Source organism: Cnephaeus nilssonii (assembly GCF_951640355.1).
Source record: "Cnephaeus nilssonii genome assembly, chromosome: 10".
Classification (NCBI taxonomy): domain Eukaryota; kingdom Metazoa; phylum Chordata; class Mammalia; order Chiroptera; family Vespertilionidae; genus Cnephaeus; species Cnephaeus nilssonii.
Genome location: NC_137081.1, coordinates 37,663,637 through 37,683,868, shown reverse-complemented (window position 1 = coordinate 37,683,868; position 20,232 = coordinate 37,663,637). Strand labels below are relative to the sequence as shown.

The window sequence follows — 20,232 nt, the reverse complement described above, 5'->3', positions numbered from 1 at the left end:
CAAATTAACTTCCAAACACTGCACTTTCATTCTGTATAACCAACAACTGTCACCCTGCCATGTGGAAACTGATCATTCTAAGGGAGTTCAAGAATACTGACATAATTACACCTAGTAAGACCAAGTGTGACCCCACAGCTTGGAGATAGACCCTTTGTGAACAGGAACACTTATAACTAAAGGGCCCCCTACAGGATGGGTTAACTATTTTATAGCAAAATAGATCTGAATTACCATTATAGGTTTAAGAATGTCTCCTTCTTGATTTCAGGTTTCTCCTCATTCATGAGATGTGAACCCCAACAAATTTATACCAGGTTGAGGAAGAGTGATCACTTGTATTGTTGCTAAAAAGTTCTCTGCAGGGTAAAGGGTGAGTAATATGTTCTATAGATACCTGCATGTTAAATATCCAAAATTTATTAAGATACTGTATAGACTTTGATTATAGCAATTCAATTTTTAAAGTTTCTTAGGAAGTAGCTTATTTTCTGTCTCTACAGCTCTATTTCTTTTAATATTTTGTTTGATTAACTCTCATGAACTTCACTTACTTTAAAAGCAATTTTAAAGGACTTCACACTGACTTTTTAACAACTTTCTAAATGCCTATAGCCTGGCCGGTGTTACTCAATGGTTAAGTTCAATCCCCAGTAAGAACACATGCCTGGTTGCAGGCTCAATCCCCAGTAGGGCGTGTGCAGGAGGCAGCTGATCAATGATTCTCTCTCATCATTGATGTTTCTATCTCTTTTCCCCCTCTCCTTCTCCTTTCCTCTCTGAAATAAATACAAATACATTTTAAAAAACAAAGATTAAAAATTGCCTATAAGCATTATTAATTGGCCAAAATTGATTTAATCAGAAGAAAGAGATTATTGAGTGGATATATTTTATAGCTTCTGAATTAAAGAGTGAAAAAATGGGGGGATTAAAGCCGTTGCTACACTACAGTAGATCTGGTTTTGCTCACCATCACAGTGCTGGTTGAAATGGAGTGTCCCTGCTTCCCACCTGTTCAATCTTCCACTTTTTGTTCAGTAATGGTCAAAGAAATTGGTGGAGGTAAATGTAAACAGCCAGGAAGGTTTAGCAGAATCCTATCGGAGTCTGGCAGAAACCCTGCCCTCTCCCCATTCTGTCCACCTTCAAACTTGCCAAGCCTTGTTCGCTTTGGCTTTATTTAAAAAATGCACTTCTGGCGAGTAAGGAAAGGTTTTGTACTGTTTTCAATGACTCACCCAAAATAACTCCATTCAACTTGTAAAGGGTCCTGTTCTGAATGCAGATTGTGTTTGTTCTGAGATGGGCATGAAGGGGCTGCAGAAGGCAGATTAGAGAAGGGAAATGTGATGGGAGAGGCCCGTGTAGCTCAGGCACACATCAGAATTATTTTTAAAAAAGACATTGTGTGTATGTTTTCAAGAACCATTTATAAGATCTGCACCATTTAAGGCTTTTAAAGATACATTAATATTAGATAGGTACATGGTTCATATAGTCACTAACTTCTTTTTTTCTGATCCTCATAAAATATAGGAGATATTTACATGTAAATATATAATTCCAAAGATATGCATAGTGAAGTGATAAAAATTTTTAATAGTTCTAATAGCTGCACATAGGAAGTAATCACATACATAAGAACTAGAAATAATCTTAAATTAGGAAACAAATGTGTATCAATAATTGATCACAGGTCAATTATTTTAAAACTGAGAAATGCAATATTGGCACCCCCCTGTTCAGTTGTGTACTGCAGAAAAATGTTTACTCTCAAGTGGCATCGACTGAGCACTTGATAGCAATAGATATACCTCCTTAAAAGCTTTTATGATTCATAATGCCAGAGATCTATAATAGCAACATTTTAGGGCAGGACTAAAAAGAAAAATAATAAAGGACTGACTTAATCTTGAGCACTAAGACTTCACAGCTGAATTAAAAATATTTTGGCTTTCCTATGTGTAACTATGTCCAGTTATGAGGATATCAAAACCTCTTTTGAGTTGTTTAATTCATGAAACAGACCCAACAAAGCTTATTCTGTTATATAATCTTGCTTCATGCCATTATTGATGAAGAATAGATGAGCCATTCTTACCTGTTGCTCAGAAACACCAGAGAATTGAGCCACTGAGAAGAAATCAAGCTCTCTACAAGGTTTACCACAGAAAGTGTAAATGTCACATTATGTGGCAAATGGAAAAACTGTGATCTGGGAATGATGAAATGAAGGATAAAATTGCAAGTTTTCAACATGTACAAAATCAGAAGTATAAAACTTTTCCAGATTATGTAAATAATGTTCAAGGTAAAGTTCCTGTGGTATTGACACCTGCTTCTCCTTTTAATATGTACTTGGGAAAATATGAGAAATTAAAATACTATATTGTTATGCTATATTAATGCTCCCTTATGAAACATTAATAGGACAATGAACTGGTATAATAATCCTTGATTTTTTTTTTGCTAAGGTGAAAGAATAAATAATAGGTGTAATTATACACCTTAAATATACAATTTTATTACTTTCAAATACATATATGCAATAACCAGAAATACTTTAATGATTAATAATGACAAAGAAATATATATTAAAAAAATCTAAGTTAGGCAAACCACTTTTCCTCAGAGTTCAATTATATGATTTGTAAATAAATCTTTAAACATTTTTGAAGTATTCACTTGCTGAGGAACATTTTCCTTTCATTCTCTTTTATACTATGGCAAATGATTCCACTGTTATTCCTGGAAATGTTAATAGTTATATTGAGAGGCCCAAATGATTTCATGTTGAAATACATTTTAGAAATAATGAGTTAAACAAAGGTAAGCCTTTTTTTTCTTAAAGTAAATTTTGAGGACTTATCAAGTCTTATTATGACTGGGTTGGGGTAAGGGGAGATGAGGATATAACATGCAGTGTTTTCCAACCTTATTTCATACAGAATTTTTCTCTCCAGGCAATCATATCTATAATAATAAAAGCGTAATATGCTAATTAGAACGGACAGCCAGATGTCCTTATGGACGAAGCGGGGGGCCGCGAGGGTCGAGGCAAGCCGCCACGGCTGCAAGGGCTGAGCCCCTTGCATGAATTTCGTGCATCGGGCCTCTGGTTGAAATATAAAATCCTGCTCTCTTTGTTTAATTTGCATTCTACTCACCTTATACCTCCCAGCTCCCCTTTGTCTTAATAAGGGTTGAAAATTTGGTAAACTGCATCATTATCACTTTCTGAATTATTAAGATTTAGATGCATAAAAGAACATTTTTGATCTTGTAAATATTGAAGAAACAATACCGTAACTAAAACCGAAATGCTTTAGTCTACCTAATAGTAAATCTTGTTTTCTAATTTTGAGATATATGTTAAAACTGGGAAAGCAAAAAAAATAAAATAAAATAACTGAAGTAATTGAACTGAGCATAATGTTGCAGTTTTGATATAAGCTTTTCTATTTATAACTGCCTAATTTAACCAGAGTATGTTTTCTGTCCTAGCCTGAATTTATGGCATTTTAAAAATTCAGCTGCATAAGCATTAAGATATATTGCCATTTATTAGTGTAAGACTAACTGCCCCATATGAAATTGATTTTTGTCTTCTGCAATATAATAATTCCAATAGCTATACTGAGTACCTACCATATTCTACGTCATCCTCACATCACCTTAGATCGTCATCATGATTGCTATTTCACAGATGAGGAATGTGATGACCAGAGAGATATTAGTTGTCTTGCTCTAAGCCATAAACTAGAGAGAGACAGAAACAGATTTCAAACTTCAGTCTGACACCAAAGACCCTACTGTTTCCATTACATCATGCTGGGTGGAATTATCCACATCCTATATAATAAAAGCGGAGTATGCAAATTGTCCCCTCTACCGGGAGTTCTTCCCCGAGTTCGGCCAGGGGGCGGGGCTGGCCTGGGGAAGGGAGGGAGTACCTGGCTGGCCGCCACCAGCCACTAGGGACCCTTACCAGTGCATGAATTTCGTGCACTGAGCCTCTAGTGTAATATAAATGTGTTTCTCCATCTTGTAAGCATCAGTAGCTCAGATATTACTATCCTGTATGTAGAATTTCTGCAATGTGGATGTGCAGTTGGTCTACAATACAGTACCTGTTTGGAAAAAAACCTTGAAGAAGCAAACAGCTAGACTCTCCTCCTGTGTGATAGGGCATTCATTATTGAATAAATAAAACACCTTGGGCATTTTTTAAAATCTCAAAGTTGAGAATGATAACCCCCTACTTTTTAAAATAGCCAGCTATTTCAAGGATTTCCTTCTCTATTATTTCTGTACTTAACATTTTGCATTAAAAATCAGCATGTAGAAGAAAACAGAGGATTGTGCTATTGTGAATTCAACAACTGTTGTTACCTGCTAACAATTTTTTCTTCCTTTAACTGGTGGTTTCATGTTTAAATGCAAATTACGGTTCATTATTGCTTTTCTCAAGAATTCTTATTGTCTAAAAGTGTGTGTAAACAATAAAATTAAGTAAAAGACAATAGGTCTTAGAGAAACAACATAAAGCAAGTATCTTACCCATTCCACCGTCCATTCTGAGGGACATAAAGTATAAAAAAATTTACTTCAAAAGATCTCATTGTTCCTTGTGGGACGGGCACTGCACTAAAAGTGTAAGCGGTATAGGAAGAACACTGAGAAGTCCTCTTTATTCTCTCACAGTTTACAATTTGGCTGGAAAGTCAAACATACCCTCAGAGGCCAGTCATATCATTTACTGTCCAGTTTAGTCCCCACGTAAATGATGTAGACATTATGCAGTTGCCTATCAGAAAATTGCGGGAGAGATGTGGGTGGGAGTGGTGGAAAGATATGGTGAAGGAAAAGTTCTGGCTCCACCAGATCTTGATCATGAAGGTATTGTACAGAAAGACCAGGAATAAATTGAGAAGCGAGGATAGACAGTCAGTAACAGCCTGTGGAGATGATGGAATTGAAGCTGGGAGAAGTTGGGTCAGGTGGGGTCCACTAGGGCCCTGAATGACACTAAAGACTGTGTACTTTATTGTCTTTTGACCAGAACCTTTGGGTGCCTCCTCCCTCCTTCTCTCCCCTTACCTTTCCTACAGGCAGCTAGACTCTGGCCTATTTTTGGGGGCCTTTAAACGGTTAGCTGCTTTTTGCCATAGGACTCTTGAAGGCCGAAACGTCGTTAAAATTCAAAGAAAAGAATAATAGTGACGTTTCAAACGAATTAAGAGAAAATAAAAGTATCGCTGTTCTAGTTCCCTTAATATTTCGTGGAATACATTAGGCCCAGATGATACTAAGATGGTACTGGAAAGTCAGTATGGATTTTGGATGTGATGTTATAGAGACTGTACTGGCAAAACCCTTAGAAAGCAGTTCGTGTCTGATTCTGAATAGGATTTTACAGTCTTCCTCATGAGATTTTTTACAAACAACAAAAGGGTACGCTCACACTCATGTGAACATTAGTTCTGAACCTTGACATCACTTGTTTCTTGTAGCATCTCGTGGCACCCAAATCCAAGCACATTTTCCCAGCTATTCCGTGCTCTATTTTTCTTCCCCTCTCCATGTCCAACTTCAGTGTGGAATTTCCAGCTTAAATGTGCTTTGTCAACCCACCTGCATACCTCACACAGCCTTCATACACAACTTCCTTAAGCGTGCACGCAGCCCTGCACGGAGCGTGGTCCTTTCCAGTCTGGCCGTAGGGACCAGACGGGGACCCCGAGGACGCGCCTCCACCCTTCCCCGTTGCCCACCGAGGCTGGCACACAATTCTCGGGTCTCCTGGGGGGGAGCTTGCAGCGAGCCGAGCGGACACTGGTTTTGACGCGGGGAAAAGTCCTTTCGGGACACCTGGTCTGGCCACACTGTCCTGCTTTGGAGCAGAGAGAAAGTTGCGAGGAAGAAAACACTACCAACAAACAAACCAGCAAACCAAGCTCGCCCACTCGGCGGGGCGGCGGGGCGGCGGGGCCAGCCTCACGCTCCCGCCGCGCCCCGCCCCGGGCGCCCCCGGCCGGAAGGGGGCGTGGGACGCCGCCGAGGGAGGGGCGCGCTGACGCCGGCGGCCGGCCAGCCCCGGGCGCGTCGGCGGGAGGCGGGAGGCGGGGGCCGGGGGCGGGGAACTGGGGGCGGGGGCGGGCCGGCGGGAGGCTCCCAGCGGCGCACGTTCGGGCCACTCGCGCTCCCGCGCCCGCCGACTTCATGTGAAGCGCCGGCCCTCCGCCTCCTCCCTCCCCTTCCTTTCCTCCCTCCCTCCCATCCCCTCCTCCTCCTCCTCCCTCTCCTCCTCCTCCTCCTGCTTCTCCTCCTCCTGCGCCCTCTGCCCGGGGCCCCCAGCCCGGCCGGGCGCTGACAGCAGGGGCGGGGGTCTCCGCCGCCGCCTTGTCTCGCGCAGCCTCCGGCTGGGGCCGCGGAGCCCCCGGCGCGGCCATGGACCGGCCCCTGGTGGCGTCGGCGGAGGCGGAGGAGGAACTGGAGTGGCAAGTGGCGAGTCGCCGGAGGAAGGCCTGGGCCAAGTGCCGCGGGTCCTGGCAGGCGTCGGAGACGGAGGACCTGTCCACAGAAGCGACGACGCAGGACGAGGACGAGGACGACGAGGAGGACCTCCCGGGCACGAAGCTGCCGGCGGCCGCGGGGAGAGGTCGGTGCGCCCCGCGGGCGGCGGCGGGGGGACTCGGGGGAAGGCGGGCTGGCGGCGGCGGCGGCGGCGCGGGGAGGTCTCGTGCGCTCAGGGCGACCCCGGTAAGCGGCGGACGGTCCCCCCGGGCTGGAGAGGCCGAGGGGAGGGGAGGCGCTTCCGACCTTGAAACGCGCGCGCTCGGTCCGGCGTCTCCAGCGTCCACAGAGCCAGCCCGGGGCCGGCTCGGTCCTCCTCGGAGGGACCCTCCGGCTGTTGCCCCGGCTGCATGTGGACCCCAGGAGGCTCTCCTGCGTGCAAGGGTCCGGGTTCTCCCCGCCGCGGGAGCCCCCCCCCGGTGCCGGTAACGAGCTGTCCCTTCCCTCTGCCCCGCAGGAAACGTGCCCAACGAGAAGATCGCGATATGGCTCAAGGACTGCCGGTGAGTCCTCGCCGGCGCCGCGGGCATCGCGGAGGGAGATCCCGGCGGGCGGAGGGGACGCCGTCCCCGTGGGTCCCCGGGTCCTTTGGAAACCATAAACCGGAAAGGGAGCCTGCGGATAGCTTCCTCCTCTGAGCGATTAGCAGTGGAAGCGCTGCGACCGCTGATGATTTGGTGACCGTGTTAGCTCTGCAGTTGTCAGACCTTGAGCCCCGGTGCGTGATGCTAGTTTAGCATCAGGGATCGCAAACCTCAAACAGATCCTCGGGCCGTGTTGTTCTGCCTGCCTTGTTTTTTTATTCGAAAGGATTGTCACATTTCACACGCTATTTCATTTTGCTTTTGTTTTGACATCTTTACATCTGGCCTCAAATCATTCCCCTTTTCAGATGCGTTTTAGTAAGTAGATGAGTTTTAATTTACTTAACCACACTACACTATCTGGGCTTGAATATTTTTTTGTGCGTGCCCTAATTCTGTTTGGAGAGCTATTAAAAACGAGCTAACTTGGTTCTTGTGATTTACTTCTTGGAAATGCGTTTGTCAGATGGCGCTGGAATTCACGGAAGGGAAATAGAGCTTTGAAGGCATTCAGACTGCATAAATCTGTTTAATTGCATGTTTTGGCAACTGGTACAAAAATGTTTGATAAAGTATGGAGGAGAGAAGAATCATATTGCCATTAAATCCTGTGACAGTGAAATGTGCTTGTTAATTCTTTTTTTCCAATTTATTGCTACTTATAAAATCTCCAATGAAGAATGTTGCTTTTTAAGATGTTTGTTTCTGCACGGTTTTTTTGTTTGTTTGTTTGTTTGTTTGTTTGTTTTTTTGCCAGACATTTGGGGCTTTTCTTAATCTTGTGTTCAAGTACCAGAGTTTGCGAAGTCGTTTTGCGGGGGAAGGGCAAAGTGATTCTCTTATATGTCAGTTTATTTCTCTTTCCTAAAGATAGATAAAATATTGGCCACTAGGCTATTGATGTCCTACTTTGATGAAGGAGCCTTCCTGAACACTTTATTACAAAGATCCTTAACATTTATTGAGGGTGTCATAGACCCTTCTGAGATAGGATAAAATATGTGACCCCTTTCTCTAAAGATACACCAAAAAAATGTTTAAGAGCAAGAGAAGAATCACATTATGTTTACTTTATGATGTAAAGGAACTAAGATTGTATAAGAGATTATATCAAGTATGGGGTAGATGTCCTTGATTATTTCAAGCAGATAGTAAATAAGTGCATCTTTTAAGATAAATGCAATAAGCAAATGTTAGTGTTCAGCAGGATGCATCATGTCTGAACATTTGAGAACTTTTATTGCTAGTCTCGATTAATGTAGGCAGATTCTATAGTCTGCCACTCCTTGGCTTCTTTTTTTTCTCTACAGTTGCACCTGTTCTGTTCAAAAGTGGCATTCACCTGTACCTGGGAGAGGTAGAATAGGTCTTTTATTGTTGGCTTTATTATCACAGATTTGACTTCTAGGATATATGCAACTGTATTTTTTTTTCTGTAACAATTTAGGATCCTTCCCAGAGTTGAGCATCTAGCTACTTTGTAAACAAATTATCTGAAGACAGCATTTTTTCTCAATAAGTTCTCAAATAGTCATTGTTTTCTTATTGCTGCCCATATCCTGAGTAAAGATACCACATTGTGTTTTCTTAAAGTAAATATTTAATTTGATAACCATTTATTTTATTTTATTTTTGGCTAAGTGGAAACATATTGCTTGGATTACCATCTAAGACAGGAGAGAGTTTTTGATAGAATTTGGAAGAGAGCAAGTATAAGAGTGAGAGACTTGTGTTTGAAGGAGAATGCCAGTTATATTATGCTTATTTGCCACTTTGTGTCAGTGCACAGACCAGTGGATACATCTGTACAAGGAGTAAGTGTTTTGTCCTAATAAAGGAGCCATTGAGAAGAATGACCTTTTTTATGGCATAAATTAGAGTTTTATTAAAACATATGCAAAAACTTAGCTCAAAGGTTTTATTAATATCTTTATGGTAATTGTTTATGATTCTTTTACTAAAAAAAAAATTACAGAAAGCACGAATTTTACTAAAAAAGCATGAATTTCCAAAGAATTGCCTTTGCTATATATTTGTTTGCAGAAAATCAACATTTAATTGGCATTTCAATAACATTTATTTGAAACTGATATTTTTATGTTGATACTACATCTGAGGGAATTTTTAACAGGTATAAATTGTTATGAAAGTAAAACTTTCAAAGTAAAACAATCTGGTTCTTGAACATCGTTTTGAGGAAGAAGTGGAAAACTTTTTTTTTGCACTGAAAAAGAGATTTCTAAGTTATCTGTGACCTACAAGAATGTGAAAGGATTTTAGTAATGGCTAGTTCTTAAGGTTGATTCTCAAGCCGACTTTTTAGTAATTTTCTTTTCAGAGTTAAATGAAGAATACATGTACTTTTTAGTTTAAAAGCAGAAAATAAATCTCCAGCCTCTCCACTTATATCAATAAAGATAGTAGCTGGGATAAAGGCGGTGCCCAGTGCTCTAAAATGCTAGTGATAGATATAACAGATAAGGTTTAAGATACCTATTGAGCCTTCTTTCTAACTAGACTCTGACTTTTAGTTTTGTCGAGATAACCATTTGCTTTCTTTTAATTCTGTTTCCTGTTTCTGGGGAGCAGACTGAGAGAAGCAGACATTTTCTCAATTCCTGCTGTCATTCTCTCTTTCTGTTTCTGTAAAGAAAGTGCCAGTTCATATCACTTATAATTGCCATTCTTGCCCTTAATTGCCGGCAGATCAGACGTGTGATTAAATCATTCCTGGTAAACTGACTTGACACAGGTATTTGCTTAGTTCGTCGCCGGAGCCTATTCCTTATGTAATCCACTTGCATTCCTTGTGTGTTTGGGAGGAGAGTTACACTGTGATTAGAAGCTTGCTTAGCTATCACCCTTTAAGTATCAGGCTTGCAGGGATAGCTCTCCAGACAGCTTTTCAAGACTAAGGCGTATATGTTTCTGTGGTTTCAGGACCCCTTTGGGAGCCTCACTGGATGAGCAGAGCAGTAGTACACTGAAGGGTAAGGAAAAGTTGCTTTTCTAAATCTGTTCTTTACGAGGGTCCTGCTTCATTTGTCCTCTACGTGAGAATATATCTCGTCAGTAAACTTTTAAAAGGTGGCGAGCTTAAGCAAATTACCAACCGTTTCCATAACGTGAAACTCATGTTTTTATTGTCTTGATAAAGATATACTAATCAAGTATAGAAATATGATATGTGAACATAAGGAAAAAATATATTGTGTGAGGTAGATCAGCCTTAGTGCAGCATTTCTTTGCTTACATTAACTGAAATGGCCACACCTGAAATTTTACCACCTTTGTAAGACAGAATTCTGAAGTTCAAAGTACGACAAGAATGTGCAGGTAGTGGCAAGGCATATAAGGAACATTTACAGTATCAGGAAAATCTAGCTTGAGCTCCTGATTTAATATAAGGGTTGTGAAAGGAATGATTGCTCCAAGATCTGGTTTTCCATGAAAACCTTGGGTAAGATGTATTATCTATTTGAACATCTACAAAGGCATAAGTATTAAATAGCCTGTAAGTTGGCTTCTAAGAACTTTACCTGCCTGCAAATCTTGGTTTCTTTATGATAAAGTTTATACTTCTTGAAATTGTATAATCAGAATAATTTTTGAGGGCATTCAGGTCTGAAACACGACTGTATCATGTATTTTGCTTGGTCAGTTTGGTTTACTAAGACACTGATTTTACATGGGGGTCAGGAGGAACAGAACAGTAGGATGAATCTTCTAATGTTTCTTTCAGGTGTGCTGGTGAGAAATGGAGGAAGTTTTGAAGATGATTTGTCACTGGGAGCTGAAGGTACGTTTGTTTGTATTTTCACATAGTTTTTAAAATTACATAACGAAGGAGAGCAAGTTGATTGCTTTCACATCCTCAGAGCTAAACTGAAAGGTCTTGAAAATGGCTCAGACACATTTTACAGGACCTTTTATACGTTAATAATCTAGTCAGAGCATATATGATACATATAAGAATGCCTCTGCAAACCTTTGGGAAATGTCCATGTGCCTTCTTTGGACTTAAATGCTTAAATGAACTGTTTGGAGGCAAACAATGGTGATATAACTGGGGGAAGAATTGTCTGCAGAAGGAAGGAAACTTAAATACGTGAGAAAACTAAATTGAAGCTATGAGGTAGCTTTATGTCAGACTTACAGCTGCAGTGTGTCTTTCTCTTTGCATTCAAGTGTCTCCTGTCTTTCCCTTTCCTCTTTTTCCAGATTTTTAGGAGATTAAAGGATAAATAACTTTATCCTTTACCAAAATTTTATTAGAAATAATTATGCTGAGGTCTATTCCAGACTGCGTTAGCATTTTAAGTGTAGTGTGCTATGCTTAAATTTTCACAGATTATATAATCTTTTCCTGTGGGTTGATAAAGCTTTTTATAACGTAAAATTAAGAACTTTTTATTATTTTATTGGTATTTTTTAAGATTATTGGTGGCTGTATAGTTGGGTTACTAATACAGTATGCTTTTTATAATAAAAGAATTAAGAATTTTATTAAATTTTTTAAAATTATAATTTGGTTAATAATGAATTTTCTCCACTGAATTTAATATCCTTGATCTTTTGCTATTTTAAATCAATCTGTATAATATAGAACCTTCTAGTAAATATTGAAAAGTCTAGAATAAATTAATTATTATCACTGTTAATATGCTTTCAAGGAATAAACTTGTAAGGAGCTTAAACTTACTGCTTTCCAATCACTGTAGTTGAACATGTTGTCAACCCATTTTTAAAAGCCTTTCAGTATTACTGTAAATAACACTGACATTTGTCTTAGTAGTTTCTTCAAAATACGGAATTATTTTTTAAGACTTTATGTTTTTAGAGCAATTTTAGGTTCACAAAAATATTGAGGGGAAGGTACAGAGATTTCCCATGTATTTCTGTTTCTGTTATGTGTAGCCTCCCATTATAAACATCCCTCACCACAGTGGTACATTTATTACAATTGATGAACCTACAGTGAAGCATCATAATTACCCAAAGTTCACCTTAGGATTCACTCTTGGTCTTGTTCATTCTATGGGTTTGGACAAATGTATAATTATATATTGCCAATGTAATATCATATAGCATATTTTCACTGCCCTAAAAATCATATTGCTCTGCCTGTTCATCCATATTAAATGATTTCATGGGAAACCAGACCCTAAAGGAGTGTCCCAAAAAAGGCCCTGGCTGGTGTTGCTCAGTGATTAGAGCATCGGCCCTAGCACTGAAGGGTCTCCGGTTCAATTCCCAGTCAAGGGCATATACCTGGGTTTCAGGTTTGCTCCCTGCCTCCTGTGGGGTGCATGTGGGAGGCAACCAGTTGATTTCTCTCTCTTTCTCTCTCTCTTCCTTCCTCCTCCCCTCCCGTCCTCCTTCCCTTCCACTGTCTCTGAAAAGCAATGGAAAATTTATCCTCAGGTGAGCACAGCTGATGTGCCTCAGTGATTGGGCATCGACCTATGAACCAGGAGGTCACAGTTCAATTCCTGGTCAGGGCACATGCCTGGGTTTCGCCTTGATCCCCAGTAAGAGGTGTGCAGGAGACAGCCAATCAATGATTCTCTCTCATCATTGATGTTTCTAGTTCTCCCTCTTACTTACTCTCTGAAATCAATAAACATATATATTTTAAAATATTCTCAGGTGACGATTAAAAAAAATTAAAAAAGAAGAAAAGGAAAGAGTGGAGTTATGTTGTTTTATTGAAAATTATTTCAAATTTATTTTCATTCAGTAAATATTGAGTAGCTATGTGTTAATGTACAAAGAAACATAAGAAATTTCTGTGACTTTGAAGATCAGAAATGAAAAAATAAATGGGGTATGCTGGAATAGACGTTTTAAATTAATTTCAATCTTTCTGTTTGTCTAAAAAAATTAAATGCAGTAAATTTAACTTACTCTAAACTTAACATTAAAGACATTTATCTGTTTAGGACTTGTAAGTCTGGGATAAACTTGAAAGGCAATTTTAAAAAGAAAACTTACCTTGAAATGAGTAGAAGTTTTCCAAGTATATGCATTAAAAAGTGGTTGTAACTGGAGTTTCCAGCCTTAAAAAAATCACAGTAGAAATTGATGCATACTGTTGCCACACTTAAATAATGCTGAATCATTCTTTATTAACTGCTTTTAAATTTAATAATTAGAATCGCATATACCACATATGCTGTGTATCTTCTTACCACTTATTTCTAAATTGTTAAAGAAGTTTAATTGGTTATCTATATGGCTTTTTATTTTAAACATTCAGTAGAAATAGTTTTAAATTGCTAACTCATAAAAACAAAAACAACCCCCAAAAGCTACTGGTTCTGTTCTTACTGATCTGTGTATTATTTTTAATGATACAGATTTAAGGAGTCATGACAAGAGTTTGGCATATTAGGCAATTAACAATAGTATATTGTGGCTAATTTGCTAATTGTACCATAGTAGTACTGTCCTACTAACAGTTGTACTCCACATTTATTCTTTTTACCTGTAGCCAACCAACTCCATGAAACTGATGCTCAAATTGAAAACAGGTATGTAATTGTGTTTGTTTTTTTCCTTTTTAAAAATGAGGGACATTTAGGACAATAAGATTTTTATATAATCTATTTTTATTTTACAGCAGTAATATCTTGGCCAAAGAGAGAAGACTACAGTTTCATCAGAAAGGGAGAAGTATGAATTCCACTGGCTCTGGAAAAAGTAGTGGGACAGTCTCAAGGTAACTTATTATTAAATTATGCTGCAATTACGTTGTGCTGTAGATGACCTTCTCTTGTCACTTTCTCAAACTTGGATTTGGTGTGATAGTATGAAATTGAAAGGAATCCAGAGTGTTTCATGGTTCAGCATGACTGACAGAAGCAGCTGCTGTCTTTTTTTTTTAATTAAGAGTAAATAAAGAGCAACAAATATGTTTATAGTGCTGTTGGAATTCATTAATAAGTATTTTGAATTCTATCAACAACTTGAAAGAGGAACTCCATAGTGGAGTAACTTCTGCTTCCAAAATTCTTCCTTCTGTTAGGGTCTTGAGTTACTCTGACATAGAAATCAGAACAAACCTTTCTAATTTAAAGCTTGATATTTAAGCATAGGTTTTTCTTCCTACTAAAGTGAAGATCTTTATAGTGTATATATATACACACACACACACACACACACACACACACACACACACACATATATATATATACACACACACATATATATACATATATATGTGTGTGTGTATATATATATGCAAATACATGTGCCTCTGGAACCAGTTATCTAAACTATTTTATTGGAACCTGAGCACTTTTTTAGAAACAAATAGAAATTTTTTTTTCTGTTCAAATTCTATCTCTAACAGTCCTATTTTTCTCAGTGATTCTCAGCTTGGATTATCAGTATGAGAGAGACGGGATAATAAATGTTCAGTTCCCAATGGAATTAGAGTAAGAAGTTACCTTTGTGTAACCCATACTCACCTTACTCCTCCTACTTCCTGAATGGAAGTGGTTGGGAAAAGTTGAAAGTAAGCTCCTCCCTCTCTTTCCTGAGATCAGGTTGTTACCTGTGCTGCCTCTTAGAGGAGAGCCAAGGATAGCAGAGAAGCTCAAGTTCTACCGAATGTCACTTGGTACCAAAGTTCTACCAACTTCCTAGTGTGTTTTCCCTTTTCATTTATTCTTTTAATCTTTTTATTCCTTATTCTCTCCCATCTTTCCTCTTAATTGTTTTGTTTTAGCTGTTTTACTGGGAATCTCTTAAAATGACAAAAAAAATAAGGTGAGGAATCACTTAGAGAATCTCTGACTGAGTATGTTCTTAGGGGTTAGCTCTTTTCCCAATGCTGACAGCTTGAGAGAGTGGGCATTTTCTAAGGGTTATCACATTTAAGACATGGTGAAGAAAGATACTGAAATAAATAATGGTTTAAAGCTGTAGAAAAAGGTTTTTATCATAGGAAAGCAGGTATATGAATTTATTTATAATGTAATGTGGACTATAAACTTATTTTATATCTTGGTATTTCTTTTTTTTATTTCTCCTGTTTTGTAGTGTTTCAGAATTGTTGGAACTTTATGAGGAAGATCCTGAAGAAATTCTTTATAATCTTGGATTTGGACGAGATGAACCGGATATTGCTTCTAAAATTCCTCCCAGATTTTTCAGTTCCTCATCATTTGCCAGAGGAATAGATATTAAAGTATTTTTGAGTGCTCAAATGCAACGGATGGAAGTAGAAAACCCAAATTATGCTTTAACAAGTAAGGTTTTTAAATATTAGTATATTATTTTCAAAATTAGAGCATCCATAGCAACATGGTCTTATTTTCAAAGCCTAACTGATTTCTAGGAATAGCACTGGAGATTTAATTATTGAGGTTAACACAATAGCTATTTTAACTTATTTGGAAATTTTATTCTATTTATAGAAGTTAATTTACCTAGTATTCCCCCCCCCCTCCCCCCCCAAATTCTTGACTTAAGTGTTACCTTACAGAGTGACACATGCTACCTTGTGGAGCAGAACCTTAGACTTACACCTATCTCCAGAAGGCTTTGTTCAGGAAGGAAAGAAGTAGGGGAAGGGCCTTGTTACTATGAAATGAAGTCAATTTCAGGTGCTTTTCTGTAAATCTAAAATAGCATGGCAAATTTAGTAATTTTTATTCATATTATACCTTTGTTTACTTTTCTCTGTTGGCCAAAAGTTCAAAAAGAGGATCTCTAGGTAGTCCTTGGATTAGCTTTAAGAGATCTATAAATCCACCCCCCTCCCCAATCATGTACACTTTATTAGGAGAACATATTGGAGAGTCTTAGTGGAGTCCAAGACCTAAAAACGGAATCACAGCTTTAGAGCAATATCTAGTCCTTTCTGTGTTATGTGGTGGTATCCTTTGTGCTTCTGATTTTCAAAACTAAATTCTAGTGCTTAGAGTGAAAAATCTCCACAGTAGATGTTGAGAAGTTTTAAGTGTTCGGTAAGAGGAAAAAATCTGGTTTCATGATCTTTCTGATCTAAGTGCAGTTACTGGAATTCTGAACAATAGTAATGGTTTAATATGTAGACATATATATGAAAGACATATATATATGTCTTACTTAACACTTCTTTATTTTTGTAGGTCGTTTTCGTCAAATTGAAGTGCTTACTACTGTGGCCAACGCGTTTTCTTCTTTGTATTCCCAAGTCTCTGGGACTCCTCTGCAGAGAATTGGAAGTATGGCCTCGGTAACCTCTAACAAGGAGACAGACTCTCCTCCACCCTTAACCCGAAGTAACACTGCAAATCGCTTAATGAAAACACTATCAAAACTGAATTTATATGTTGATAAAACAGAGAAAGGAGAAGGTGGCACTCCTTCACCAGCAACTGAAAAAGGAAAGATTCTGAATGTTTCTGCAAGTGAAGACAGTGGCAGTAAAAATGATCCAAAGTCTCAAAAAATTGTAAAGAAGAAAGACTCATCTTACATGTTGGCTACAGTTAAAGAAGAAGTATCAGTTAGTACGTCAACTATTATGGAGAATGCTGACGTTGATGATAGGCTTTCTGATGAAGCAAACAGTAATTTTAACCAAGAAAGTGAAAGCGAACCAAGTAAAGAAACTCAAAGTCATGGTAAACTGGGTGAGGAATCTGGTATTATAGGATCCGATTTAGGTAGTGATTTCAACATGGCCTGCCACAGTGAGCTGGAAGGTTGCAGTGAGCTGAAGAATGTGCACGTGTCCACAGCGGAAAAAGAGCCATGTGCCCCGCTGCCGATCCCATCCATAAGAAATATAATGGTACAGCAGAAGGACTCCTTCGAAATGGAAGAGGTAGGTAAAACATTCCTAAGACCTGTTTCAGAGAGTTAAGTTGGGGGGGGAAAAAAGTGCCAAAAATGGCTTTAAAATGAAAGGTGGCTAATGGACTGATACTAGAAAAAAAAAAAAAATCCTAATTTTGTCTCTCCAGGTTTTTTGTTTTGTGTTTCTCAAACCAAGAAGTAATCACAGGAATATGTGAAGTCAAGGTCATGGTGCAGTTTATCAGCTCCTCTGGATCCTCTGTGGTCCACTGCTGATACAGTACTTGAACTTGAACCCACTTTCTCTCAGGTTGAGATTTTGATGCCCTGAGAAAGTCCTGAGAGAATATTCATATTCAAGTTAATATTGCATAATAGTTAAAAACTCAAGCTATGAAATCAAACAGGTTTGAGTTCTGTCTCTGCCACTGAATTGCTGTGCTTTGGGGCAAGCTTTTAAAGTATCTCAGTGGAAAAGTTAAGTGTGAAGAAGGCTGAGGATAGGTTTGATATGGGACTGGAAAGAACAGGAAGATAGGTACTTGAAGGGGAGGATAGGGAACCTCAGGAAGGTTTGAAAGGCCACTGAAGAGGATTTCTGCAAGTCCAGAAGAGCAGTGTTAGATTACTTTTTTCTTTTACCAAGTGATAGTCCTGCTAGCGTACATAAATTTTTAATTGGACAAGGTAAAAATACTAATTTTGATGAAGTTCATATAACACTGCTTTTGAATAATGGCAGCTGACACTTAGCGAGTTGGAGCTATATAGCTTGTGGCAGGAAACACCTTTATCAAGCACCTACCCTACCTTGTGTCAGGCATTGTACTAGGCCCTCGAAGTACTTTTCTCTCTCAGTCTGGGAGGCCGGCAGTGGTGGTCTCATTTTACATGGGAGCACATGCGTACTGCTGGAGAGTTGTGGCTATAAATTATGTGCAGCTTCTCTTTTTAAAATTTATTACAGAATAGCTTTCATTATAAGTCACAGTAGTTCGTGTCATTATATTAGGGAATTGGACAATGGGATCATTGATTTTGCCCATAAACGCCCTGTTAGGTGAGTGTATATTTCTCACTGGCGAAGGTTTTTCATTTGTTGCAAAATTTGAATGGTTGATATAGCTATTTACCTCTTTGTGGTCTTTGAATATATCTTTGAATACTTTAATTTCAACTAAAAAGTGAAATAAAAAGAACAGGAGCAGCCCTTTGAAATATTTTATATTTTTTTGGTAAGCTTCTGTTCATCTTTTATATATTTTCATATTTATACACTTTAAATCTTAGTATATTTCTTATTATAATGAATTTGGAAAATGACTGCTTTAATTAAAACTCCTTTTTATTTCATTTTATTGTTCAATTTCTTTTTTTACTTCAAAACTTGTGCTCAAAACTTGTCCAAGCACTCATAATTAAAGTGTACCTTCTTGCCTTCCAGTAGGGCCCTCTCTGTGACAATCAGCTATGATAGGCTTCTTGTTTTAATACAATAGCAGAGTATAAAAATTTAAAGAAATCATGTTAGATTCTTAAAAATCTCTTATCAGTGACTCAGATGTGACGACACTTTCTTATGCTGTTTTTTAATTTCTAGAATTCCTGAATTCTAAGCTGTAGTTTTAAAAAAAATTATTGATACCATATACGTAAAAGGTCTTTAAAATGTTTATAAAGTGCTAGCTAGATGTGCTTTGGCCGCAAGTTAACATTTAGTGGATAGACTGGTCTTTTTTTGCTCCCTCTGCTGGCAAAAAACACTTAATGACAAGAAAGTAATGTGACATTGAACTTTTTTTGAAGTACATGTTTGTAGGCATTAGTGGTTAAAGAATAGTGGAGTATTTTTTGTTTTGTTTTTTTAAAGAAAGAATATATGGTTAACCATAGCTACATTATAAATATGGGGAATTTAAAAAATGATGAATCCTTCTTCAGATATATATGAAATGTGGATAAAAAGCTCCTAGAAATGTTTTAATCTTTTGGGGAACTTTAAAGAGAGTTTGTAGAACAATGGATAAAGAAGGGAAATAATGTGTTTCTTTAATTTCCTCCCCTCCCAAGCATGATTTGAATCATACTGACAAATAGAGAACAGTCTTACTGAAGCAAACTTTTAGATCCCATTCAAAGTGTTGCTATTTTTCTTTTGGATTCCTTTCCCTTGAGGTTTGATTCCTATTGGGAAATTTCTTCCTGTAAAAACAGGGAATAATATAAGTCAGAACGCGCACTCTCTCTTCCTCAGTAAGCCAGTTTCCAAACAGAGTAACTGACTGCCAGCTGCTTCGGAGCTAGGTAGGAGAAAATGTTGCAGACAGGGCTCTGTGCGTGAAGCTGCCTGATTCCTTTGAGGCAGAAGGTAAGATATGACAGTCACCAGGAGCAAAGAGAGGAAATATTTAATTGTCAGCAATTAAGTAGATGACAAGAATGACCTCAGCCTTGGAGAATGAAAGTGACTGTTTCTTATGTTAAAAAAGGAAGAAAAAAAAGCCAGACTATTTTAAATTAAAAGTCAGCTTACCTTACAAAAAATGTCTTGTCTATTTAAAGTTTCAGTATGTTTAAAAGTTGTAAAATCTGCTCTTGAGTTTTGTAATTCTTAATAACTTGTCTGGATAATTGTGTGGTTTCGAAATGGTTTATTTTGAATAAATAGATCATGGTAACTCCCTACAACCATAGGTTGGTAGTATGAATGATTCACAGTAAAACCAAAATGATTCTACTCATTAAGCAATTGTTCTTGTAGGTGTAAGTAAGAATTTTGCTGAGTAAGTTGGCAAAAGGATCCTGACTTTAATAGTAAAACTTTGTCATACTTACATGTGAGAGGAAGGAGGACTTTTATCTGTATATTTCTGTAAAGAGATTGTTCAGTGTCTTCTCACTCTATAAATGAATGTACATTCAAATACAGATATTAGTGGAAGTATATATACATAATTTTTAAGCTACCAGAGTTTTACTAAGTGTTTCTAATCCTGTCTTTACACTGATTGGTGACTTAACTAATGCACCTCATTTCACTGGGTCCTCGATTAACATAGTTTTATTTAACATTGTTTTGTTATAACATTGATGAGGGGCCACGGGAACCTAACTTTTGTTTATATCACCTAGCCTATGGTGCATTGGGTTTTGTTATATGCTCTTTCGCTTGAAGTAGCAAAATCTATCCACAATGTTAAGTGATTCTGGCCTTTTATTATGTTTATTGGCCTGAGTTAATCCCAAATCAGGCAGATACACACTTAAGTTGTCCCTT

The 20,232-nt window shown here is 38.3% G+C and overlaps 1 protein-coding gene across 3 annotated transcripts in view; it reads left to right on the top strand.

Annotated features, from left to right (window-relative positions):
- The first annotated feature begins 6,305 nt into the window (after window positions 1-6,305).
- The window catches only part of ITPRID2 (ITPR interacting domain containing 2), a 35,596-nt gene continuing 21,669 nt past the window's right edge, over window positions 6,306-20,232 (top strand). For all 3 annotated transcript variants that reach the window (XM_079782295.1, XM_079782294.1, XM_079782293.1), the window contains exons 1-8: window positions 6,306-6,664; window positions 7,037-7,082; window positions 10,104-10,153; window positions 10,906-10,962; window positions 13,657-13,696; window positions 13,786-13,884; window positions 15,210-15,418; window positions 16,283-16,983. In XM_079782295.1, the coding sequence (XP_079638421.1) occupies window positions 6,454-6,664; window positions 7,037-7,082; window positions 10,104-10,153; window positions 10,906-10,962; window positions 13,657-13,696; window positions 13,786-13,884; window positions 15,210-15,418; window positions 16,283-16,983 (1,413 nt within the window). In that variant the 5' untranslated portion in view covers window positions 6,306-6,453. The remainder of the gene's footprint in view (window positions 6,665-7,036; window positions 7,083-10,103; window positions 10,154-10,905; window positions 10,963-13,656; window positions 13,697-13,785; window positions 13,885-15,209; window positions 15,419-16,282; window positions 16,984-20,232) is intronic.